Source organism: Atheta coriaria, unplaced genomic scaffold, assembly GCF_025399875.1.
Source record: "Atheta coriaria isolate IRGN ID8LTWV9N9 unplaced genomic scaffold, Caltech_Dcor_3.1 hic_scaffold_9_pilon, whole genome shotgun sequence".
Classification (NCBI taxonomy): domain Eukaryota; kingdom Metazoa; phylum Arthropoda; class Insecta; order Coleoptera; family Staphylinidae; genus Dalotia; species Dalotia coriaria.
Window position 1 is genome coordinate 5,479,496 of NW_027045451.1, and position 27,974 is coordinate 5,507,469.

At 34.0% G+C, this 27,974-nt stretch overlaps 1 protein-coding gene and 1 long non-coding RNA gene across 4 annotated transcripts in view; one reads left to right on the forward strand and one right to left on the reverse strand.

Moving 5' to 3' along the window:
• The window catches only part of LOC135798910 (protein Wnt-5b-like), a 32,535-nt gene extending 7,814 nt beyond the window's left edge, over nucleotides 1–24,721 (reverse strand). The window contains 6 exon segments of the mRNA XM_065311893.1: nucleotides 7,384–7,495; nucleotides 9,009–9,150; nucleotides 9,153–9,188; nucleotides 11,978–12,213; nucleotides 18,384–18,536; nucleotides 23,980–24,721. Coding sequence (XP_065167965.1) covers nucleotides 7,384–7,495; nucleotides 9,009–9,150; nucleotides 9,153–9,188; nucleotides 11,978–12,213; nucleotides 18,384–18,523 — 666 coding nt within the window. The 5' untranslated portion in view covers nucleotides 18,524–18,536; nucleotides 23,980–24,721.
• LOC135798911 (uncharacterized) overlaps nucleotides 1–27,974 on the forward strand; it is a 35,127-nt gene that overhangs the window by 2,284 nt on the left and 4,869 nt on the right. For all 3 annotated transcript variants that reach the window (XR_010549803.1, XR_010549802.1, XR_010549804.1), the window contains exon 2: nucleotides 18,386–18,469. This is a non-coding gene — a long non-coding RNA (uncharacterized lncRNA). The remainder of the gene's footprint in view (nucleotides 1–18,385; nucleotides 18,470–27,974) is intronic.

Here is a 27,974-nt window from a genome sequence, read left to right on the forward strand (position 1 = left end):
ATTAAACTACGCATCTAAATTCAAGGAAAACGCAACGTCTAATGACATTATTTACGATTTCCTATTAAAGTCATAAGTTTATTATGAATTTGCTGTGGTCCTGCTAGTAATTAAATCTGCATTATCTTTTTGTGCTGTGAAATAAATGGATATTTAGATGATTTTTGTTATTTGTGATAAGCTTATATTCAAAACTTGAATTAATTTACAAGTTTTTTGAAATATTTATTTATAAACTTTACGTGAATATTGGATTTCCAATTTTTATATGTTGAGTTAACATGTTTCGCCCTGAGGGCATCTTCATAAACTCTGTTATTAGATTACGTATTCGCAAATGAAAGTGATAAAATTTTAAGTTTATGTTTTAATTTGCTACAATTTTATTTAAAAATAATGAAAATTGCTAATATTTCACTTTAGTCCCATCTCTGATTCAATTATTTAGCTATGACTATGATTAAACCTGTGTATCAATTTTTATTTCTTATTTAACACTCTTAAAGTCATAATTTCTGATATGTTATTAATTATTCTACTATTAGAGAAGAAGACAAATCCAACAAATCATATTTCTTCCAAATCTGTCCACGCGTTCGTGAGTTATCAATGTTGTAACTAACCGAACTTTGTTTTATACATATATAGATAGTATGAAAAATAACTTGAGTATATAACTCAATTCACTATTCGTTCAAATGTCGTTAAACCGAATTACACTTCTTATTTTACTAAATCAACTTTATATATTTTCCACAGTATCAAAAATTGATATAATATACGATTACGCATATGGCGAGAACGTGCTTGCAGATTGTAATCAATGTTATAGCTGAAGTTGATATCCGCTGATCGGTGTAATCATTGTGGAGCATGTGGGGCATTAATAAACGCATAAACGCATAATCCCCAGTCATAAATTCGCATTAAACTGCGTCATAAACGTATTGCACTTGCGTTAATCCACCGCATTTCTGGACATAGAAATTATCAAACAAATTACTCACCTACTCGTAAGCGCAATCAAACAAAAAGTCTAAACTATTTGATTTCGCAGGAAATTAGAACTATTAAAACATAATTTTTCTAAATTTTCTAAGAAAATCATTCAATCACTTTAGTTTCACATCAGTTAGTTTTATATCAATTACAGCTTGCATTTGCATTCGCAATTCGATATGCTATTTCCCTTGCAATAAAAATCCGCATGCGCGGATTATGATACCCGCGGATCTGTGACTTAACCCAATTAATCACGATTAGCTTAATTAATTACAGCGGGGTTGAGCGCGCACGCGAAATTTATACGCATGACAAGTTATAAATTCATAATCGCGGACATAAACGCGATAATTATGTCAACGCTTCGAGATTTTTAATTTTAATTAAAATCAATTTAAGTCGAATATAAACATTAAAATGTTATCTTATCTGCTCCCATTTTTATAGGTATTAATAGGTAGATGACTAGTTAATTATGCTAGTTATTTTGTTGGAAACGTTGTTTGTATTCTATAATCGCTAAGCTTTGAAATATTTTATAATCGACTACCGGATTCGATGATATTCGAGCGCGGTGTCTATTTTACTACTCTGCTGCCCACTTCATTCCTCGCTAACGTATGTTTCGACTTGTCTGCGGCGCGGCGTTATTAATTTTTCGTTTGAAGCCGAAATAATTAAGATAAACATTGTTAATAGTCACGCAATCTGCGCATAACTTTGAATATGCACGCCGCTCACATCTCACATCTCGAGGTTTTATTATTTAATGTAGTTGTTTCTTGGTTGAATCTTTTACTCTCATCCTAGTGAACGTGCGGATGGCTAGAAGCTGATAATAATGGGAATCATGAACGGAGAACTTTATAAATACACAGATGCACGTTGGCTTTTTAGTTGTTGTTGGTTGTTGGTTGAATAAAATATAGTTAATAAAGCCATTAGCGGCGTGACGCGACTTTATATTAGGAGCGACTGCCCACGTTGAGTCGGGCTTTTAATTACGCATATTGATAAACCGCACGGGATGTTTTATACAAAGTGTATTATTATTGTTATTATTTACATATTTTATGAGTAATTGCATACTTTTATTGATACACTCTGTATAAATAATAATAATTCATGATTGTTGCATTTCTTGAGCTTTATAGAGCTTGTTTCACTGTTAACATTGATGATCATGAGTATAATGATGATTATCATCAATTTTCTAAACTTTTGAAAAGTTTTATGTTGAAAAAATGCCTGAAGTAAGAAAATTATGCACTAAATATTAAAATTTTAAGTCAATAATCATTGTCAATCACTAATTGGTAATAACCCACATTAGTGACGTGTACTAATTGATGACCAAAACCGGGATGAATTAATTAACAACCGTCAGTTTTATTAGTAGCTGCCTATCAACTCCTACGAGCAAAACGCGTACAAAATCAACAAAAACCAGTCAAAAATGTCAGTTTTAATGCAATGCTAATGAAAGTTTGAAATTACTAACGATTTTGATACTCAAGTCGTCAAACTAATCAAACATTACGAAATTTTAGTCTTAATTAATTTCCTCGACGAGTCAAAACCTTACAGATTGAATATTTTGATCTTTGAGTGCTATTCTCCGACTGTGACTTAGAATATTCAATTGGAATTTATGATTGAATTTTTGTTTGCTTTACTACTTCATTTATCAATGCTGTTACCTAAAGATAGTTGTTAACTGATAACTTTCCAAAGAGTTTGATGATCTTGTTTGAAGTATTGGCTATTGTTACTTCAGATACAGATACACTTGGAAGCACTCAACTAGAACTTAATAAATTATCATTTAAATATTTTTAAAATATTTACAACTGTATAAGATTTTCGCTCTAGCAGATACTAAAGATAAGATGTTAAGATGTTGACGATTTTACTACAGTGTCTTCGTGGCGGCTGTAAAGTTAGTTTTAGTTTTGTGCTGATCTCTTTTGATCTCGGCATCTTGTTATCGCATGCCATCTCGGCATCAATTACACCTTGACAAACCGCAAACCTGCATCACATGCACAAGCGCATTTTCACGGTACTAAGTTTACTCGGAAATTGCATGCACGTGTAGATGCGTTTTTTGTTGTTTGTTGCTGTCATGCAATCAGCATCATATCAATATACCTATTAAATTAGTCAATTATTCAATCTCTTTTGATATTTGCTTATTAGCCGCCATGCCGCTACGCAGCAAATTTGCCAATGCTGATAGTGATAATCATAATCCTCTAGAATGTATCCAAGTATGCATAAAATGTTGAGTGTAAATCTTCTCGGATCGTAAACTGACTGCGTCTAACAAATTGGAAATTAGAAATTTTCTTCCGTGGTAAATAAAATTATCAAAGTGAAGTGATCTTTCAATCAATGTCGTGTCATAGTTTCGCGGTCTGTGGCCATGAAACAAACAATTTCGTCGGCAAGAAAGTAAATTCTATCACGACTAGACACGGCTAGAGTCATGAGATGGAACGAGGAAGTCCGTCGAGGATGTCGGGAGACTTTTGACATCTTAATTTGTATTAATTATGTGGTATGAGCTTGCGCGCATGCAATCTCTGAAACAAATTGAGTTGCAACATGTATTTTCAAACACTTATATATTACAATGTTTTGTAATATGCTTAGAGTTCTACAATGTTATAATAATAATGCATAGGTTGGATAAAAATTGAACATTTATTCAAAATAACTGTAGATAAATTGATCTCCTACTATTAAAGTAATCACTGTAATTAATCGAAATCGAATCAGGATTACAAGTTCGTCTTCTTTATCTCAACTACCTAATTATAGCAAGTTGGTTAAACGTGTGTAAACAGATTATGTAAGTATCGAGGAACATCTTAATCTTGAGATCGTGTTTGGTGCAAGCATTAAATTAGTGGTTTTGTTGTTTTTGAGATGTTTGGAGTACAATTACAAGTAGATTAGTCACAAACGCGTAGGTTTTTCGAGTAAATTGATCTAGGGAAGGCACTTATTTTATCATTAATCATTTTATAATTAAATTTATTTTACCGTTATATGTATTTTTGTGAATTTAAAATCAGTAAAATGCATTTTTAAGAATTATTTGAAGTGGAATTAGATTTTTATTGTTTCACTCAAATATTGCGCGTTTTTGCACTTATTTTATTAATAATCTGTATGCAATTACTTTTGTGTCATCGTTATTTATATATATTTTTGTTTAAAATTAGAGAAATGCATTTTGAGACTTATTTCTTGTAGAATTAGTTTTTTATTGTTTTATTTGAATATTACGCGTTTTTTGCATTTATTTTATCGTAAATCATTTTGAAATGAATTTTATTTTACTGTTTTACATATTTTTGTTCTTTTAAAATCAGAAAAATGCATTTGAAGTTTTATTTGAACTTGTATTAAACGTTTTATTATTTTACTACGTTTCGCGCGTTTTAAAATTCCCAAACAGGAAATAATAAGAAACTGATCTTGGAATAGAACAAAAAACTAATGAACAATGCAACACTTGACACCGTTTAATTAAAACGTGTCAAACTTTTAGATTTATTATGTTTAAAGCCAAAAAAACAAGAAAACAAAGGAACGTTTTTAGACACTTTAGACAAAAACATGCAGATTTCAAGTGTGTGAACAATGAGAATGTAACAATGCATAATAATAATTAGTCCGAAGTAATGTAAAGTGCATTTGAATACATAATTAGAACAATACCCAAGGTGTGAAGTAGATTTCCAGTTTAAATTACACAATAAATCAAAATAACGGATGTTCATCCGCTAAAAAATATAAATTTTTTGACTTTTATGTCAATTTATTGCTCTTTTTTCTACTTATTATCATTTATAATATCAGGAAGTATCAATTGCCATTAGGAAACGTTTGATGCTGTCTGTAACCGTCGCAGGATGATGAATATATTAACACTCAAACACTGTTAATTCATAATTTAAATAAATTTAAATGCACGCAGCTATATTCCGATCTATAAAAATATTAAAGTATTAAATACAAATATGACCGACAGTGATAGCGATAATGATGGTTCATTCATTAAATTACATCTGATACTCTGATGGGCGTAAATTTCAAAGTGCATATTAATCGCCGTATAAATTACAATATTTCAATATTCAATTAGTAACCGTAGTGCGCGGCGTAAGCAAATTGCCAATTTGGCCAATTTTCTTGCAACTTGTCATAATCCATAGATTTGTAGTGCTTACAAATTGAACGCTGAGCATGTATTAACCGGTTGAGATTTAGATTAACTTGACTTAAGTTAACTTCAATTAAAAACTTAAAGATTAGCACCGGATCATTTCCGTTAGTGAGTGAAAATTGATTATATTTTACGTTTGCATTTTTTTTGTTCATAATGTAAATGATAAAATTTATAGTTTTTTCAGTTTAGTTTAACCTGATCATCTTGACTTAAGTCAAGTATGTGGACACTGTATGAATATATGAGTGAGTCTGTGAGTGCGTGCGCGCTTGTCGTTAAATTTGCATTTTGATTGCCACTCGGAATTCGCTACTTGGCGCTACTTCAATTTCGCTTCCATTGCTTCCAGCGTGATGTAGTGGCGCAATCTTTTGATACTGCGGGGCCTACATCACCGATGATGATGATGATTCAATCGCAACTTATCAAGTGAACCAGCTAAACGAGTGTTAACAACTCATTTGTTTCAAAATTTTGAATAATTTATGATTTCTTCACATTTTGCGTTTGTATTTAAAAATATTTACATTCTACGTGTCTAAATATATTTTTTAAAGTGAAATCTTATTTTTTACACGTGTACTAAGCTTTTTCGATAATAATATATAACAACCCTGTAATTAGGCAACCAAATTACCATTACTTGATCTCTTGTCAGGTAGCAATCTCGTAAATTTCGAGCGGCGCACAGCTGAAAATTCCACGTTTCCGGGCATTGTGCCCACATTACCGCCACGTCACTTTACATCACATTACATTATCTCGTCACAGCCATTAGCGAATCAACTTTACATAACTTTCCCGTGTAATTTCCATGGGCTACGAGAGTATTTTTAATGCGTTTCAGAAAAGTATCCACGCTTTTCAGAAGAAATCATCTCGAAATTCTCAGTGGAACAAATTAAAATTACTTAAAAAGACATCAAAATTACTACGAATTTATGATTACATCGTAATGTGGGTGGTCTACGCTTGAAATAATAATAGTCTGGTTATAGAGGTTGCCTATGTTAAAAAAAATCATTGCTATTCATTTGAGGAATGTGATAAATTTGCAATAAATTGTAATATTCTCGATGTTTGTTTTTGCACAGACGCGCCTCTATGCAACGACAAATATCTACATAAATAAATACCCGCGATAAACTTGATAAATGTCCTCATGGTGCATAATGTCCTTCGATTCGCATTAAATTTGCATAATGGAAACATCAAATAAATGTCGATTGTCGCTGCACTCCAAGAGTAAGTGCACTGAATGCACTTGACTTTTGATTATTCTCCTCCATCTTACACCAGCCTGTAGTGTAGCACTTTTACACACATTGTAATTCAGTCATTTATTTAATTCCATTAATGCACTAATTTAATTATGGATGCAATGTAGCCTTACTCATAATAATATTCCACACTGAGTATATAAATTTAATCATGAATATTATTATCTATGATTTATTATTGCATTGATTGTGATTCTGCTTGATCTTAATGCAACATTCAGTGTATTTGTAATTTTGTAATAAATTTATTAGCGCATGATAAATTCATACATTCAGACATAAATCAAACGACAGTGTGAGCTTGATTTATTCGCCCGCGCGATCGAAAACTGAAATTACAACATTTTTCAATTTGCGATTTGTTTGCGTTCTCCTCTGGAAGAGAGGTGTGTGTATGGTAAGGACGCAGTGAGTGGTGCATCTGCATTGGTAATAATAATGTAAATAAGGATTCGCGTGCATTGCACACGGGTACAAGCAGACAATTTTGAACGCTTAATGCAAATTTATGCGAATAACGAGCGCGCACGAGTGTGAACATACAAGCAATTGTTTTTGACATTTCGAAACGTGTCATTGAATATTGTTTTACATCGAAATATTTGTCATTGTATATCAAGTAGTGGTTTAGGCACAAGAAAGAATATTATTACTTTATTTTAGATGAAAAAAATAGTATTAATGAAAGAATTTGCATTTCCAAAATTTAGATGATTAAAATCAACGTTTTTCAACGTGTTTTTGTTTTCAATTCCATAAATTTAAGGTGATAATGATGAGATTTATTTGTTTTAATTTTTAAACTTTAAAATTTATATTTTTTGCCATTGCGATTAAATATGTATATTTTTGGTAACTTACCCGTCTTCCAGCTTCATTATTATGCAGATTCATCAATGATCTGCCTTGATCCTTGCTGCCTCGTCGAAATTTACGTTCGCGTTCACGAACGTCGACGAATCCTTGCGTAAACCTGTAAAACATCACAACGCCAAATAATCAACACGCTTCAATCTCAAGATCACTCCGTTTAAGCTGATATTACGCTTCTTTACAAGTCGTGTTATTATCATAGAAATAGCAGCCGGAAGTTGTTTATTTACTTAATCTCTCATTGGCAACTTTTCATCAAACCGAATGTCTCAATCGCTTCGATTTCGTGACTTTGAAGAGACGCGCGACAAGCCATCGCGGCCAATTAATGCGCCTTCCAGCTCATTAATCTTGCATTTCTTGATCTCTCGACATCGCTACGCACGTCACCTCATCACTTCTACACTTCGGTTATTTTATCTGTTTATCAACGTGTCATCGAGTCATTTCTCACTAGTTTTTATTGACTAACTTTCAAGTGGCATGTGAAAAACTACCGTAGGCATTTGTCTGTTAATTATTTATGGATTTAAAATCGATACAGAGAAAAGAATTTAGGTTAACAGTACAAAGTCACCAATAAAAATATAAATTTAAAAAATAAAGTACTAGATAAATGGAGTATTGAGTATATACCACCCTTGGGTTTTAAAATTATTCGAAAAATTGGATTTTTAGTTATCTGCGCCATCCTATTGTGATAATTTCAGCATTACGAATGTAAATCCGAGCATGACATGATTCGTCACGCGAACGTAACGCATGTCGAATTATCTGCCCTCCACAGCAGCAACAAGACCGGGGCTGTACGCTATCTAGTAAATTGGAGTGTGTGATTTCGTTTGCGTTTCGTCTCACTATACGCGCATAATACACGTCAATGAATTATTGCGATGACCAACTTGCGCTGCCGCCAACCGATCCTCGTTCATTCAAACTGTCCGCGTCGGCACAGATGAGAGCCGCTGCTGCGCCGACTTTGAAACGAAATCTATTTCTCTATGCGCTATGCGACCGACGACGGTTATTTGTGGCCGAAATCAACGTGAAATACGAGCGAGATCAGTTGCCGCTTTGAATGAATGAATGTGAATTGAATGCAGCGGGACCACCCCTGCCGATCCGTCAAATCCGTGCGGCGTGAAGCATAATCGGCGACGCTAGTAAAACGCGACGGCGCGACGAATCCTCGCATCCGAATCCGAATCAATTCCAGTCACATGTGCGCCGCGCATAAGGAATATCCTGCAATCTACAATATCTGTTTGTATCTGGTTAATCCTCGGACATAAAATAGAAATGTATCGCTTGCCAAGCGGGCCGACAAGCGGCGAAGCGAATACGCGTAGGAAATAAATTAAATATACAGGGTGCTAACAGAAAATACACGCTAGGTAAAAGCAAATGCGTATGCGCAAGTTATACTCGTGACTAAAGTACTTTAGTCACAACCTTGGACTCCTATGATTAAAGTGTCACTTTTCGTGTCTTAAAACCGTGGAAAATTGACGCTTTAAAGGTAGAAGTAAAAAATATTTATTTTACTGTCTAGGTAGTGAATAGCCACTTTAAAACTCATTTCCAACAAAAATATAAAGATTGTTTATGCTTACTTGTATCCATATTCGAGATTATCTCCACATCCTCCCCAAACCCACTCCTCCCGTAGATTTGCCGGTCGTCCTTTCCTGCTGCACCCGCAGGACTGCAACTGACCATCCCTGCAAGCGCGTGCCACCGAATGAGTCACCCCGCTGCAGATAATGCATGAGCAAAGGCACTCTCACGACTTGCTGAAACACAAAATTTAAGCAAGCATTTAACACAAATTCAATTCGCATAAACACAGTTTCTAATTTAGTTTTTGCAAGTTATGATGTCTAGACGACATTAAATTTACTTAAAGACATCTTTCACTACTTTTACAATCGTAGCATTCACCGATTCAGTCTATCTTCAAATTGTGGTTGAACTCAAGTGGTAAATCTCCTCATAAAGAGGGAAAACTGTTGGTTTATTCCCCTAAGCTGCGAGTTGATGCACGGATGAGCACCACCCCCGGCAAAGTCGTGTTTATATGTTTTATGATCGGATTTAGTTTTGAAGCAGAAGTATACATACGCAATCCTAGTTTATTTTCCGGTTTTGTTCTCCAACTGATATTCTGCAGTCAATAGGATTATGACTAAGTTTATTTGTTTTGCCAACCAGTTCATGTTCATGTAGAGAACACATATGAAAAAAAAACATTGTGTGTGACTAAATACCAGTTGTATGAGAACGAGTGCAAGAAAGAGTGCATTAAATGGATCTACGGATCTATAACTCAACTAAATGTTCGGTGCAGCTTTGCAGGAGGGGCAGCTTTGTTTCATGCGTGAAATAAATTCCAACTGCTAAACTGTCCGGAGATTAGTTACGCTTCGTTATGTAAATTTCACTTGTACGGCAAAAAATTACAATAAGAAATAAATTTATACGTTTTTATTTAATACAATGGTAGATGATAACCTAAAAACCAGATTTATTTGGTTTAGTTACTAAATTTAGGCCATGTTTTTATTTGTTTGCGAACTATACTAAATTAACAACAAAAACGAGATAAAATTGTTTGCAAATTTCGTTAACTTGCGGTTTTTATGTCTTTTTTGTTGGATTTATTTTGTTTTATTGTTTTCTATTGAAATTAAGAAGTTTTTCTCATCGCTTGCCAAATGTTTGACATTTTATTGCATTAATATTTTATTTCAAACTCTTTCTAGGTGATACGCAAATTTCACTAGTGATTCTTATTTTTGTTGCATAGCTAAAAATTCATTGTATGTATAGGCGGCTTTTTAGACTTTAACCTAGTCGAAATAAAACAAAACAAAAAATCGTGACGGCGGCACCTTTCGCTTTAAACTTCAACTTGGCCCAAAACAAATATTTGACAATAACCTACAATAGTCGGAAGACGAACGCACCTCAAATGCGTTGTGTTAACATTTGAACTAACTAAACAATTAAAAAATAGAAGAACCCAAACGTCAAGCATATCCGCAAGTAAATACAAACAATACAAATAAAAACCATAGCAAACAACAAAAGTAAATGTGTAAATAAATAGAGGTAAAGAAATTTAACACAGGAAACAAAATTTTAATTTTAAAAGTTTGAGAATTATGTTCAAAAACTAGCAAAATAAATCAATTCTTTGGTATTGAATAATTGAATCATAAAATTTCTTCGAACAAATAAAGTTAATAAACGAATCAATCCGATTTAAAGTGACGCAATTTCGAATCATTAAAGACAATTTATTTCTGGGGGTCAAATAGAAAAAAATCCAAACCCGTACAGTTTGTAAAGCACTGCAATGAAAATGAAAATCTATTATTGCTGCCCAGATTGACTGTTATTGAACTATAATTTGCTTACATTTGAATCTATTAGCGTATCGAATACACACACGTACATAAATTGAAACGTTTTATTCCTCGGCTCGACTTTAGCTATTATATTGTCTAAGTCATAGTCACGCTTGAAAGAAACAAATCAATTTTATGTAGTTAATACATCATGCGTGTGCGCATGTGTAGTAGCACAAACATGTATTGTTCGAAGTTTCCTAGAAATTTAATTTTTCCGTAAATATGGTAGAACAAAAGCGCCACATAAAACGTTTTCCAGGTAAACTAAAAGCTAGTAAAAGTTACACTTTGATGATCAAGCCACAAGCTGCGTCTTTCTGATGCTTGATGACTTCAACCGATATGAAATGTTTTTTCCTGCTTCTTTGCGCTGCGTCTTCTTGACTTCACGCGCCGCTGGTATGAATGTCATAAAAATAACTCAAAACAGCTAAGTGCAGCTATAAGAACACACAGATTCGATCTTTTTCTGCGCGTATCTCTGTTTTATTTGAGCGTGTTGTCTTTTTCTGGCTTAATGTTGGTGAAAAAACAAATATAACACGCATTATCGGCGCATCGTCGTCACATTCGCGTCGGAAACGAGTCGAGAAAAATCTCGTAAAAAACGTGATACTTATAAAGTTAAGAAGAATAAGAAAATGCAGACGTGGTTGAAATTGCAATTGTTGCGGTTTGCTGGGGAATGAAACGCGAAAAAACAAAACTGCGTGCAAAAAGCGCAGGATTTGTATGTTCGCGGGTTTGCAGTGTGCGACGAATCCTCAATCAGGAATCGTCATGAAAGTAATTCGCACTTCTTGGCAATTCTCAGTAATTGTACTCACTCTGCGATGTGATCGCAGCGTATTAACATTCTTGTGCGATTTTTATTCTTTTTGCCTGGCTATCATTTCAAGGATTTAAAATTTTATCAAAACCAAGTCGGCGAAATTACACTATTTATTATTCAAGAATAATAAGGTTAAATTTATATTTTTTGATTTTTTTGAATTTGTATGCAACCCGCGTTGCCAATATTTATTCCCGTCAGTATTGAGTTGTTCACTTTTATTGGTGTTTTACATATCCTGGCGTTTATCGTTTTTTTCCAGATTTTTTAAATAAACATCAATTTTGCATTTTTTCACAAAAATTTGCTAAAAAGTATTAAAAATTCATAAACTTACCGTAATTTATAGTTGGTCCTAGGACATTCTCCCCATCCAAAAGAGAACAATTCCATCTCCGATGCGCAAACTGATGTTTACACTCTGTTAACGCCTGTCGCGCGCCCATCGAAACCGGAAGCATGTGATCACTATACAATTTACACAAATTGCTTTGACCAGCACTCAGCCCCGGCAGATTCTTGCATGTTGGCGGTGCTTCCGAGTTGAGGTCTTTAACTATCATCCCCAATCGCCTGCAAAAAGCAAAATAAAACATTACAAAACAATCCGTAGATAAATAACGTAATTAAGCACTGAACGCAACGCTAAACTGATCTAATTAATGATTAGTTTAACGTTGTATAATTCTCTGAATCGATAAAACAAGCGCAAAAGCAACAACAAACGAGGTCGATACATATTTTCTACGGGAGCCACATGATCAGGAATTGAAGTCAAGACACACACACAGGTAAATAAGGCTTGATTGCGGTTTTGGAGTCTGTTAATGTGCCTTCTATTCTGACTAGAGTGACACGTCTTGTGGAAGTTGTGTGTTGACTATCATTAGCGTCGATTGGCAATAAATCTTCTGCGTAAAAGCGTCGAAAAAATGCGATTGTGCGCCATACAAAGTCGTAAAACAAATAATTCACTTGGGTTTACTTCTTAATTAATAAAATTATTTCTAGATACTCTCGTCGTGTATAAACCATAGTCGCTATGTTTGCATTCAACTTAAGTTAAGTAAAGTTAAGATACCATTTTACGCTCGAGTCCAATCAATCCGTATTTGAAAAATGCTTCATACCAAATATCTTAATTTTATGCATGCCACCACGTTTTTTGTGCCGTGTATCTTTGTAACCCTGAAAGACTTTTAATTTTTTTGTCTAAATTTACGTTTGATTATGGTGGGTATAATTAAAAGTGTTGAGTTTTTGTCAGGATTTATGTACGGTCACTTTCGAGATTGGAGCATTAAGACATTAACTTTACTAATGGAATTATCGCACTTTTCGGAATAACATTAATGAAAATGAAAAAAATAAATATACGCTGCGCTTTTAAGGCTATTCGCCTCTAGGTGGAGTACAAGTATGTTTATAATCCGTAAATATTTCCGGAATGTGAAGGGCACTTTACGATTTGGTTGCTCGCTCGCACTGCGCACAATTAGCGCACATCTTTACGGCACACAAATCAGTCCGTTATACCGGAATGCTCTGACTACACAGCAGCGCAGCATCATCAGTAAGTGCACAATCTACAATGCATCTGGTCAGTGTTAGCAGTTGAGTGTGTTTTCAGAGAACCGCGCGCGCTTCGTGCGCGGCATGTAACTAATTGACGTTAATTTTAAAAGGGATGACCATGCGCATTTCCTCTGCGATCGCGAAACAACACGCCTCGGAGACTTGGTACAAAGTCGCCCAAGAAAGTAAAGTGTGCGCGCGCACACTGGTGCGATGGTAGTTTTGGTCCAGAGGTGGTCATTGTGAAGAAAACGCGTTAAATTGTTAGTTTCTGCACGAACGCGGACACTCTCGAAGGATGTGTCCGTTCGTGCGTGAAAACCAGCTATTATTTCACCTTTCTTCGAGAATCTGCAACTTTTTTTCTTTGTTTTATGCCTTAAAAACTCGTAAAAACGAATTACTTTTAAAACATTCGTGATATTTATGACTCACTTAGAGCTACTCACTACTAGGTGGCGCAGTATTTTTATTACTTATTTAATTTCCTCAATGTTGTTATTATTGCTGCCGTAATTATTTCTAACGACTTGAAATGAATTGATAAGTATCTTGCGCTAATTAATATTATTACCAATTGAAAAATACGACGGTAGTTACTCGATGAAATCAAATTGAAAGCAATTGAAATTGCAGTTATTGGCTCACGATCTGCAATGACTCGTTATTCTCGGCTCGTTACGCAACGTTTAATTAAATTCACTGCGCATACACCTGGCTGATATTTATAATAATCGTATTAATAACATGCCATGGTTGATATACGACACAAGCGCGCACGCAAAGCTTTGATATTTTGTTTGGTAAATACGTTTTCACTCATTCGGTCATTCACTGATTTATTAGATATATTTATATTCAGATGATTGATGGATAAGACATTTTTGTTACCTGAAAATGAAATTTTTTATTTTAAATAAGATTTTAAATTTCCGCATGCGCAGCTGGTGCTTTCCACTACTTTGATGTCTTTGATTGCTATTGCTTTTACGCATTACGAGTAAACTATAAACTAGTTGATAAAGTTCACGATTAATTAGAGCACACTCGTTTTCATCATTGCCTGAGTGATTCAATGTCTCAATAATTGATTTCCGATAAGGCACTAATTGAAAAACTAGTTTCTTCTATATTTTCTCTCATTTTGTGCTTTTTATTATTTTTGTTTAGAGTTCTATGGCTTTGAATTGCTTTTTACTTATTACTTTCTTTGATTGCTTCTTTTAATTTATTTGCTTTCAGATTTTTTACTGTATTTGTAATTAATCATTAAATCTGGTGGTTTTAAAAGGTTTTACCTAGTTTTCTATATTCAATGAACAAATTTTTTATTATTATTATTTTCTAAGTTGATTACGTAATCCATGGTTTATAAAATGTATTTATTAAAATAATTTTGTGATTTTCTTGGATTTTACAATTTTGTATGCGAAAAATTTTGTATCAGAAAAGTTTCTGATGATGCCCACAGGGCGAAACATGTAAAACTCGCATACAAAATTGTACAATCCAAGAAAATCACAAAATTATTTTAATAAATACACTGAACAAATATTTGTATTTTTGTGTATTTGTAACGCATTCACATGAAAACTTTCCAACGAATTTTGATAAATTTTGGTATAGAAATATTTTTAACTAAGGAAAAACAAATAGGCTACTTTTAATTGTATAAATATATCTTGAAGGGTGTAAAATAAGGGATGAAAGATGGTATGGCCATTTTATTGTAGTTTTAGTAACATAATTAAAACTGTGATAGCGCAATGTGCATTATTAGCATTTTTTATTTCTTTAGGTTAAAATTTTGAATTTAATTTTTCGGATTCAGCTTAAGACGCCTAAGAAACATGAAAAGTAATAACTTAGGCAATTTTTATTTAAATATACGTGAATAAAGTCGCGGGCCAAAACTAGTATTTAATATTTAGATTTTAAACTAATAAAAGCTACTGTTTTCATCTGTTGTAACTTTTAATTAAATCCAACTATTCATTTATTTCAGAACTGTCCAAATACATTTTGTTTCTTGTCATCCTTTCAGTCATCAACTTCTCTATGATAGTTTCCCAGGGCCAAGTTATAGCCATAGATAACAATTACTGAATGAGCCTTGACATTATTACGGCATTCCTTCATGTTTGGTGGTATTTTTTGTTTCGTTGCACGCTTTTACCTTTTACTTCTAGAGGCACAAGCAAAAGGTACTTCCATTCCATGGAACAGTTGGTTGCCGACCTGATTTTCGAACCCTTCTCGATTCTGTTCTTTGTGCCATTGTATACCCTTTGTTGTAGTGCTTTTATTCCGGTTTGAAGTTTTAATATCATGACCGGGCTAATAAAATATTGTACATATAGGTACGCAATGCGCACCGGAATAAAAGGAATAATAAAATAAATATTTTCAATAGAATAAAAAGACGCAATTCCTTAAATTGAAACAAAACGATGAAATTTCGCTTTCACATGGAAAATAGTGCCCGATAGGTACGAATATTACTTGGCGTACAAATCGATATATGGAATGAAAGCTTCAATACAACACGTCGACTTTAAACATTGGTACACACAGCTTTTGCTTTTGTCGTTGTTGTGAGTTGGGCAAGACCATATGCTGCCTTGCGTCCGAATAAAGTGGCTCATAAATAGAACATGTACCTCGCATTATTACGATACTCTATTATTATTCTTACATAAATGTGATAAGAACGTAGCAGTGCCGTGTGTAAGTACTTTCAACTTCTTATTACGAGACAGCGCCAAACATGGGTGTGAATTTTGGAATCTCGGAATGCTACGAATCAAACTGACGCTTGGTAGAAGCACATCACAATAATAAAGCAATAAAAATGGGAATTAAATGCATTGAATGCATTGCGCCGGCCATAACCATAGACAGTCCATAATGTAGTTAGTTAGTGTAGGTACTTGTAACTGGAGGAGGTTGAAAAGAAAATGGATGAAAATAAAATTTAGTGTAGGTTGCGAATATCTCCGATATCGTCAATACTCTGGTTGTAAATTCGGTATTGTACTATCAACACAATCTGATCTCAATCTCTAGCTTTATTTGACTTAACATTTTTATAAAGATTAAGATCACTTAAGATATGATTTAATACACACATTCTAAAAATGTTTGTATGTTTGTGACGCTTTCACATCAAAGTCACTGAACCAATTTTGATATATTTTGGTATAGAGATGTTTTATACCTAGGAAAAACTAATAGACTATTCTTTGTTGCATAAATATTACTTAAAGGGTCTAAAATTAGGGTTTAAAAATAAAAATGCTATTATTATTTGTATTTCTAATTTCTATAGCATTTGGAGCATTTGGAGCAGAAATACCCACTCCTGCGTCCAAAACTCAGAAAAATAATTAATTTTATTTAATTTTACTTTGATCATGGACAAATTCTGGTATTATTTAAACATAAAATTCATTTTTATTAAATTATGCTTTGATTATTTTTATGATGATTAAGGACTACTGCGGTCGTTTCAAACATTTATTTTAATTGTTTTAATACGTCGTAAAATATTATTAACGAACTTCAAAGGCTAAATATTCAAGATTCCAATTAACACTAGCTCTTGATTATTAAATTAAGTGAATATACAACGTAGTCAAGTTTAAAGAAATAAAGCGTTATAGTGACATTCAACTAAAGTTGCTAATATTATAAACGCACAAAATATTTAATTATTAGATCTTTCTATGTTCTTTAGGATCTTCATCTCTGGTTGAATATTAAAATACAGGTTTGTTGGCAATTTAAATTAATCTCAAATCAGAAAATCGCAAAATCGAATCGAATCAATTCAATTTACATCAAATATTAATCGAATACGAATCGATTTCAATATGAATATTTATACACGACGCTTCGATGATCTTTGATTATTATCACACTGGATATTTCTACGTACAAGAATTTATTTGACATCAGGAAGCTGTTCAATTAAATTAAATATAATTTCAAAACGTTTGCATGTCCGCGTGTTTCTCTCGTCATTTAATAAAAATTGTATTTAATTGTGCTGTTTTTCTTAACAGCTTTAAGAATGTATGGATTATAAATTAGAGAGTTTAGAGTTGTGTCAAAGCGCGTCGAAGAATGCGCTTTTCAACGTTTATTGGCATTTAATGACATTTAATTAACACCAATATAATTTGCGCTGTTTCTAGTTAAGAATTTAAAGCTTTAAAGTGCATATGAAGGTATTTATTAATGTTGAAAATGTAATCCTCGATAATTTATTTACTTCCGGTGAAATTTAAGAATCTCGCGCATGTGTGCCGGACTTTTGGGTGCAGCCAATGACAACTTCTATTTTTAATATATTTATTCAAGAAAATCAATGATAATCTTACAATTAATATTAATTTAATGCAACAATTTAGATTTTTTGCTGATTATGATGTAAATAATATCTTTGCATTGATTTCTTCTTGCTGGTGTAAAGTGTAAAATATCATCCAACTATCAATTATAACCTGCGCGCTCGTGGCTATTTACCATGCAGACACCATTCGTATAAGGACTGTTTGGCGTTTGCTGGACTCATTCCTCATTTCTGATTTCATTGCGCACAACTTGTGCTCACAACTGCTCCCACTTGTTGTTTAGCAAGTCGCTCGCGCGCGCCTTGCTTCCGAAGAAGCAATCGAAGCGACAAGAAATCGATAAATTCAAAACGCTCGACGATCGACTGTCACGCCGCTGCTCTACCGAAGAGAAACTGTTACGACCTGTGTGTACAACCACCACAAGACAAAACAAAGCCTGCGACTATGTGCATCTACATTATATCGGACGTTGGCGAGCAAACGCGCAACGTGCAAATAGTGTAACAGGAGAAACTTTTTACTCGGCGAGCAGCGCGTGCATAAGAAATGGAACGAAGAAAATTAAACCAAGATATTGGTATCGAGATTAAGTCAGAGTGAGATGCTGTGATGCTGCTGGAAAAGTGCACTGCGTTCTGGTATTCTTAAGTTCTTTACTTGTAGAATGCAAGTTGTAAATTAAAAAAATTATTATAAACTTGCTTTATTACACTTGTGCACAAGCCAAGAAAGTCGAAACTATTTTAATTCGTTTGTGGTATCAAGTTAAAAGTGTATTGTTAATTTAAATTTAATTTCTTGTTTACTTACAGCCATGATCCATTCGGAGTCGATCGTCGCGCCGCTTCGGCCAAACCGGAAACAATCAAAATGGCGAACGCACGCTTCAAGATTAGGTAAGTTGGTTTCCGACGAAATTTCGTACTTGTTGTATCATTACCCGAAGTCATTTTGATGGTTAATCTGAAAATAACATCAAAATAATTAAAATTTTCTGTTTTCTGCAAATATGGAACAATTGAATGTCATTCTGTCCACAAACGTTAAATTCTTCGCATTGTTTTGTCTTGACCTATCATGCGCAAGCAATACGAATAAGTTTAACCTAAATTCTTTTGTATCTTCTGCATCCTTTGAATCTTTCTCGTTGTTGTTTTGCAGTTTTCTTTTTTAATTTGTATGCATTCAATATGTAAAATATTTGAATTTCAATAGTGCACTTTATGGCGTTGTCGTGATTTCGTGATGAAAGCAACTTTGAAACTAATAATACTCATGCGTCACAAGATCTACGTGGAATTCCTTACAATTTACAGCATCGCACAATTGTTATTATTATCCGAAATTACATTCTATCATTGAAAATTATCCATTATTGTAATATCACGACACGGACAATTGCATCGTTAGAAATGGATAATATCGGTCATAACAACTGATTTATTTCGATTCAAAATTAAACTAAATTAGAAGTAACTGACACAACTTTCCAACATGAATCGAGCATTAACCAACACGCATTGATATAGAAGGCAATAAAATAATGCTGGCGGTTTGTATCTTGTGTTATTGATAAAACAAGTAGCATTTTCGTTGGAATCTTGTATATTTTATGAAAAAGAAAAGCTGACATTTTCAACCGCATTTATACAATGTTTGATAATTTGTAGCGCTATGTATTTGTTGAAACTATCCATAAATCGTCGCTGAAATGTCAATAAATAATTCTCGCTGAGCTTGACGTCTTCGATTGCACTTTCAGTTGTGCGCTGCGCTTGCTTGCGGTTTTGATTTTCTAGTTTCGGAATTTACGGCTCGTCGTTCCAAACATTTATTAACACATTTCAGCGATAAATATTACGAGCAGCAATGGATAATGAATTTCTTGAAAACTACCTACTTGGAAGTATTTTATACATGCAGGTGTTAATAATTGTAAATTTATTAATAGCGAGACGACGAAAATTGTCTACCGGTTGTTACTCCTGTAGTATAGGCAACCAGTTATATATACATAACCTATTTTAAAACTCCAAAAATTTAAAATTTAGAAAATTTTGTTGTTTTTGTTGTTTTAACACCATGTAGATAATTCGAAAATGTCGCAATCGTTTGTGAAGACGTTAAATTATCGATTGAATTAGCAATAACGCGCACAGCAGGAGAAAAACACGTCTCTCGCGAGTCTCAAGTCTTTGAGCAAACTCTTCAACTGTTTATCTAAACATTTCGAAGCTGAATAATATTATAATGTTTAACAAAAGTCGCACAGTCACAATAATTGTCTAGTTCAAATGTTAATTCGATTTTAAATTAAAATTGCTTTCGTCTGATGACAAATCAATGCCAATCCATGATAAAATTCCATTTTAATTGGAAACAAGTGAAACAACACTTTGCGCAGTACTAAACCAATTGATAAACCTACAGATTAATTGAATTATTGCCTGTTTGCCCTTGATAAGCACTAGAAGCAAAATTCCTGCCCGGACACTTTGTATATAACGTGCACTAGTGCAATCATCGTTAAACACGCTCAAGTCAACGTTTAATTTCATTGACTTTTAGTTACAGCACGTCTTTAACTTTTACACTTACAAGTTGAAAGAAAAAAGAAATGCAGCGCTTTAGTGTACGCATTTGAAGAAAACATTGAAAAGTTAATGTGGCGACGATAAATCACCACCATTCGAGCTATAGATCATTCGGTTGCGCGGCTATTTGCCCAACATGACGCTTAAGCTCTAAGCTAAGATGGAGTTTAAGCCTACTTAGCATCAGGATACAACAAATACAAGCGTAAACTTTTTTTTGCCTTCGAGTTAGTTTCAGTGCTTTTTGTTCGTTATTTTCGGTTGTTGTTGCGCTTCGTGTTAGCCTCAAGAGGCAAATTGGTGTTAAAGCGCATGAAAAACTGACTTTACGTGGTTAACATGACACGGACATGACGTTTAATGATAATTAACTGCTTTTGAACAATTTGTCATTTTTAAAGCTTTAAATTAACTTTTTAAACGCCATATTTGGAAAATAATAATACACTGTAATTATGAAATTTTCAAATTAACATTTTTGCTGAAATAAAATAAACATTCTAGATTAATTTGACAAATATTGGAGAGTCCTGCTTAAAATGATTATATATAGAGAGATTATTCTAAATTAACAACAACTGGCTGGGTATCTCAGCGAGTGAGTGTATCTTCGGTGTTCGCGGTAAAATTGAAAACTCTCCGGTTGCTGCGGCGAGGAAAGCACATGCCTGACCTTTGATATTCAATCGGTGAGTCGGTAAATGCAATTCCAGCCTTCCAGCAAAGCCGCAATTCCGATTCCGATTCCGCCGCGGATCCGCGCAATTATTGTAATAACTCAGCGAGATTTAAGATATGTAAATGCTGCGCACGGTGGGTACAAAGAAGCCTTAAGACAAGAAACTTTTAAAGCTTTTAACTGACGGTCGGTTGGTCGGTTAGGTTGGAAAATGGAATTTTGTGAAAGTACACAATTGAAATTTTTGTTTCATTCCATTACCATTGCTGGTCGCTGCAATTATAATTACGCGAAACATAATCACCGACATTATTCTTCAGCGAAGAGGTAATAAATTAATGCAGGACGGTTATTATTCATTAAAAGATTTATTTTTGATTAAATGGGGTTAGGTAGGGCACATACGGCATTTTATCTCTATTTCATCATAAAATCGTCAACGAGCTACTTTTTTATTAGTATTTTTTGTAGGAATTGTAAAAATTATTTAAATTCTAAGAGAAAAAAATTGAAGCAAGAATGTATAATTTGACATAGAATACTCCATATTTAAATTACTAATTACTTTTACTTTAAAACATAAAAATATCGAAAAAATTCAAGGAAAAAATAAAGAAAAACAAAAATTACCTCTATAAGATTATGTCATTTAACATAGCTGGGTATAAAACTCGCATAAATTTATATTTTTACTGTTTTTTCGCTGTAAAAGGCAAAAAAATCTACATCGTCTACATTTACGTGTTTAACTGTTGATGGACTTATCTTTCCAACAACTTCCGTACTCTAGCTTTTTAAGTCCCTAAGTTGTAAACTTCTTCAACAGCACGTAGTGTCAAGTCATCTCATGTTTAGTCGCGGTTTTCCCAAGTAGCCGTACAATTATTAAGCTATATTGAATTAAAACGGTCGGCAATTAATGCCAACTCGTTACCGACCTACCGAAGAGCTAAACAGCTAAGCATCACATTGCAGAAACTGCAGGTGAGATGTCCAACTAGTCTCATCTCATTGCCAGCCAACAGAACGCAATAAACACGCAGGAGGTAAAGACACCAGCGGTAATTATTAACTTCTCAACTTCTGGTGTTTGCCACACGCTCAGCCTCATACATTCACTGGCATTAGATGGCTTGAAACCAAAATTATAGCAAGTTTCATCTTACACGTCAGGTTTTTAATTGAATTTTGCTCGATATTAATATCCGATATTTTTTTATCGGGTTAATTATACTTAACTAGAATTTGATGCGTGTGTGGTTTTGATTATAATGTTTATAAAATGACGCAACAAAAAATAAATCTATTTAGTTTTTTGTTCAAGTTTATAAACGGTAGCTAATTAAAATAGTTTCAACTTTTGCTTTTCGGTTTTAATCCTTTTAATTTCATTAACATTGAACTTTTGATAAAATATTTTGAAAAGAATTTAATCCTTTTTAATCCTTGTTTATTGTTCACGTCAATATTTGCAATTTTGGTAAGCCATGATATGATAAAAATGAATATTCAGGGTTTTATTTAATTTACAACTGGATTTGTAAGTTTCCATGACTTTTATGAATGTATTATTTTATATTTATAATGCGTGATGACAAAATTGTGGCGCAAGTGTCGAAATCTTTGAAGAAAATATTAAATTTTCAGTTTATTCATGCTTGTTCATTAGGGAACATCAAATATACATTAAAAACATATAAATTAAGCGCTTGATATCACACTTTTAGCTTTTTAACACTTAATTTTTAGTTTTTTACTTCTTTACCTCTTAAATAATCACAGCATGCGGTCAGATATTAAAATATATTTTATACTTCAACAAAAACTTAATATTTGCTTTAATTTTTGTATAGTTTAAGCGTCAAAAATTGGAGACACTTGGTATAAACTAGTTTCGTAATTTTAGTCATCAAGTCATTGAGTGAAAAAATAATTTTTGAATTAGTGCCGAGAGCGTTTCCTCTCGACTTGTACGAATAGTGTTGAGATTGGGCGTGAACGGCGAGTAATTATCATTTAAATAACTCCCAAATCATAAACGTTCAAATGCTAAATACTCAAATTCTTAAACCTGGAACGCATCATTTATTGCCGTGTAAATATTAAGTATGAAATATTTAAATAAGCAAAACAATTAAAAAAATTGAAAATAAAAAATGAAAACGCTGGAATGCTGAATGAAGCATGAAACCAGAAGGAATGAGGAATACGCAATCTTCGGATAGAATGACCAGCGACTAACTGCAGTGTACGTGCGAAGGAACGAGGAACAAAAGCTTCATTGTGCACATCGCCATTGCAGACCGGGCATTGCAAAGGGCAATTACAAGTGGCATTTTCTTCTGGCAGCAATGAAGCGTACTTGCAAAACAACTATGTAAAGTCTGTGCGCTGAAAATTGCTTCGGACGCAACAATAATCAACTCAAAAACGCAGACAACACATTTTGAGCTATCACTCGTGAGATGGCGTTAGTTTTATTTTAAATACATTATACATATTGGTACACGAATAAATTTCCTGTTCAATTTGCTTGCATAAACTTAGCATATCTAATAATGCGGATATCGTAGGTGCATGATTAACTTTTTCGATGTCACTACAACTACAAGTTGGCTTTTTGCATGCTGTATTTGTTTTATGCTAAACATTCCGTACAACATTCGCTTCAAATGATTTACACGTGGTTCGGTTACATCTCACGCGTTGTTTTCGTTTATTTTCTACATTCAAAACGATCAAGCCGCGCATGCATAGCTTAAGCCTTTGGACTTTTTGGCTAAGTCATGATGCGCCTAAGCGCTAAAAGCTTGTAGCAAGTATTATCCTTTTCTCGCATTGCATTGCATTGCATTGCGCTTGTGCGCGTTTTAATTAATTATTTGTCGTCGTTAATTGCCATGAATATTGCATGAGTGCCGTGTGCGCACATGTACTTTGAAGTACAAGAAGTGTACATGTGGTTTTCTTGCACGTCGTGTACAACTTGTAGAACTCTGCTTATTTATTTATGCGATAGATTTGCATAATTCGCATTGGTATTTCTTTCGATGTTAGAAAGTGCACGAATAAAAATGGGAGCTTTAAGGCTATTCAATGACAGATGGCGTTAGTTTTTAATTTTAATACTTACATTTTTAAATAAATATATCCAAATCACACTATTTTATGCATAATTTAATTTAATAACTAATTCACTTAAGTTTTTATGTGGATGGTTTTAATGAAACAAAAACTTTGCGTTGCTTATTAGCGTTGTACACTTTGGTACATCAGTTTGCGTTAATGATTCGCGTTGTATCTCTTCGCGTATCTTTTATCGTCCTGCGCGCCGCAGAGCGAGTTGGTATCTTTCGCTTTAAAAAGTCGTAAAGTTTTTCATCCGGCGTGTCCGTCGAGTTATTGAGTCTTTTGTGTCGTCGGGCAGAAGTCGCTGGGCAATGGGCTCTGGGCACTATGCACCACTCTTGGGCGAGTTCGGAGCGCCAAGTTCTTTAATCAAACCCGCCGACGGCGGCGTATCGCACTCATCAAAGGCGCGCCGCGCCGCGTTAAACCCACAGCTCGCGAATGCATCAGACTGGACATCGGCACATCAGCGAAATTTTTAAATCACAAAAAACACTGGTACCGAACAAGTTGAAGAGTTTATCACCTTGAGACAATGTCACATTTGTACGAACACTTTTTCGGAAAGTTTAATCAGTCTATAAATATAAATATATCCGTTTTATATTTCGCTGAATAAAACTTAGTCTTCTTGAGATTCGTACTCGTACTTGACGTCTTCTATGTCTTCAGCACCTAGAGACTGTCTAGCAGCTCTTGTGTTGAACCACCCGTCGCACCAGTTCGCGCGAGACTGAAGAGAGCGCGCCGCGAGAACGCGGATATACGCCGGACACGCTCACCTATGAATGAATGAATGAATGAACCGACAAACGGGCACGCACGCTGCGAGGAGGGCACGCCGATGATGCCGACAAGGGGGATGAAACAGTTTGCACCGGCGTTTGCGGGGCCTTTGTTGTTGCGCTTCACACGTTAATACGACTAATACGAGGTTTTACTACAATGCGCAATCAGGGAAGCATTTAAAATTTTATTTTTAACCTCAAAAGTTGTAGAATAATATTTTTGATATAATATTATGTTGTGAACTACTGCGCAGGCGCAGTAAAACCTCTAAAAGTTCGTATTTTATTTTTGAGATGTTCTAATATTATTATTTTTATTTCGAAAGAATGTAATACGGTCCTGGGTATTTTTGCATAGAAAAATCCTATTTACTTGCAGAATACCGGTCACCCCTTTTTTGGGGTTTAATAATTAGTTATGCTATTTTGAGTACCAGTACCAGAAGCACCGGTACGGGTGGTAACTACCCTTCTGCGTGTACTTCATACAAGTTCGGTATTCATTGCTCGAATTAAAAAAAAAACTGGAAAATACCTGAAAAAGCACAATGCTCGCCTGACAGCTCAAAATCCACAATGAAAGTCATGAAATTTTCAATATGATATGACAGGACATGACGTGATCAAACAAAATTTAATTCGCAATGTGAATTTAGATCGTGTTCATTTCCACACATTTCAGAAAAACGATGATAACTAGTGCAAATCGTAAACTGAATAACAACACACCCACATTATGCTTATTACTTTCTGCGATCATAACACATACTTGTTGAGAGACTTGTAAGAGAATTGTTAGATCATTATGCGTAACGTTTGTGTTTAAATTAAACTTCGCGCATGTTTGATTTCGCACACGCTGTGCGTTTGTTTTCCGACACGAAAGCGTGTGTGTTTTCACTCGCGGCAGCGCAAAATCATTAATTGTTTGGGCGTTTTGTGACCGGTGTGGCCTTAGACTAAATTTACAGCGTCTGTCACTTGAACGCGCGCGCCGGCGAACGCAAATCACAATATGCCAATTGAAACGTAATCGTGTCGGTGCGAATGCACATTGCAATCGCAATTGTAATCATTATAATAAACAAATTAAATTGAAGGTTTCCCGCGTGAACAAACAAGCATAAATCAACAAGCGGCAGCAGGAAAATCGTCACTTTTATGTAAATATTAAAGTGTTATTAACAAAGTAAAGTAAAGTACAAAATAATTAACAAAAAAATACATGATATAATTTAAAACAAGATTGTGTACAGAAATAATTATCATTATTATACTTAATTTAAATTAAAGCCATAATATCTCATTTTATTTTCGTATTTTGTATTGTAATTACGAAAATTTGGCAATTTACTCACTCATAACCAGTTTCGTTTTGTCCTCGCCGGGAGTTTTAAACATTTATCAGCTTCTCTGGTAGCACACAGCCTCTTTAATTTCGTCTCAACGCACGTAATACGCGCGCAATAAATGCGAAACTACCGTACGACGCCAATAATAATGCAATAATGGAATTAATTAAAAAAGAAAAAGTCCCTCTTCGACAGCAAGGCACTCATAAGAGGAAGGTCTCTTCGACAGAGAAACCCGAGGACCACACACGCTCCGCTCATATTGACACATTGACTTATTGTTGTACGCGCATAATGCACTCACTACAAAATAATACACACAGTAAGTACATAAATTTCCTGCGAGTTGATTTCAATGCGATAAAAATTAATCGGACACGAAGATTTCTGTTCGGTTTTAATTAATTACATATTAAGCGTTTAGATAATCAGCTAAATTGTGTGTAATATTTAATAAGCACTTTAATACAATTCTAGAGAGGTGTTGTTACACAGCAAGGAATAAAAAATGATGATGGTAATATTAGATGTGTAATGCAATGTAATGCACCACACAGTCGGAATGTCGATTGTGATTCGAGAGAATCGCGGCGAATCTTTTCTTCTGCCCAGCATCAAGGAATCAAAGCAGGGCAATTTCTATTCATGAATCGTAAATCAATTCTTTCTATTGATGCATTTTTTGGGTTGTGTGCTATTGTTATTCGCTTTAAAACTCCACCCAAACAGATATTTCTCATTTAAGGCTTTGAAAATATCAATTATATAATATGATAACACTTTGTATGTTTACAACAAACTAGAGCAATTTTCAATTTATATGCAATGTCTTTGTTTGGCTCGTATTTTTAGATACACTGTAATCGACTAAATCATAATGGTGTAAATTGACATGATTATTATGCACAATTAGGTTATTAAATGTGACAATAGGACAATGGTCTAATATATCAAAGAATTTTATAATATATGTTTCCCGCTTGAAAACGCCAGACTGCACCATAATGCACGTCCACATCATGCGAATTTGCATATTCATAGGCATATTTATCACCGCTGACGCCTGCAACGTGTTAGTATGTGTTGTCTATGCTGTAATTTTAGTGTTTATTAAAGTAAGCGACTTATAAATTTGTATAATTTGTCGACATTTAGGTTAGGTTATTGTTGTCTACAAATAATAATTATATTTAAAAAAATTCTCGCACAGCTCAGATCGTTGTGATAAATTTATTCGATGACTGAGTGTCGTGATTAACGAGTATAGGTGAAATAAATTTCATGGTGCATTGCTTAAAACTGAATTATTTTAATTAATAATGGAGTTTAAACTATTTGTTTTTTTTTGCTACTTACAATACTTATATATGTAATTTGACGAAACATGTCGCAGTTTTATTTGAAAAATTTAGGAAGTTCATAGAAATGAGTTGTCTTTTATATTTAAACTCAGTAATACTATGGCCCCTGAAACTAAAAAATCAGCTATGTGCCAACATATGTTTCTTACTACGTAAAGTAAAATTTATCGTTAAAATAAATTTATTTTTCTTAGTGAGGTATTAAATGTTACTTAAGTTACGTTGGTTGCGTTAGAACAATTTAACAATATTTATGTGACATATTGCGGTACAAAATGTAAATTAAAGGACATCAACTTCTCGGTAAAAATCAATTAGAAAGTTAAGCAAAGCACCACCTTTGTGTCTTCACAGACTTCGATTGATTGACACGCTTTCCTCCACTTTAACTGCGTGAATCTTCTTCATTCACTGATGGGCGCTACGGGCAACATGCACTCGATATTACTTGTACTTGTAATGTACTTTTACATGGTACGAGTAAGGATCGATCAATCC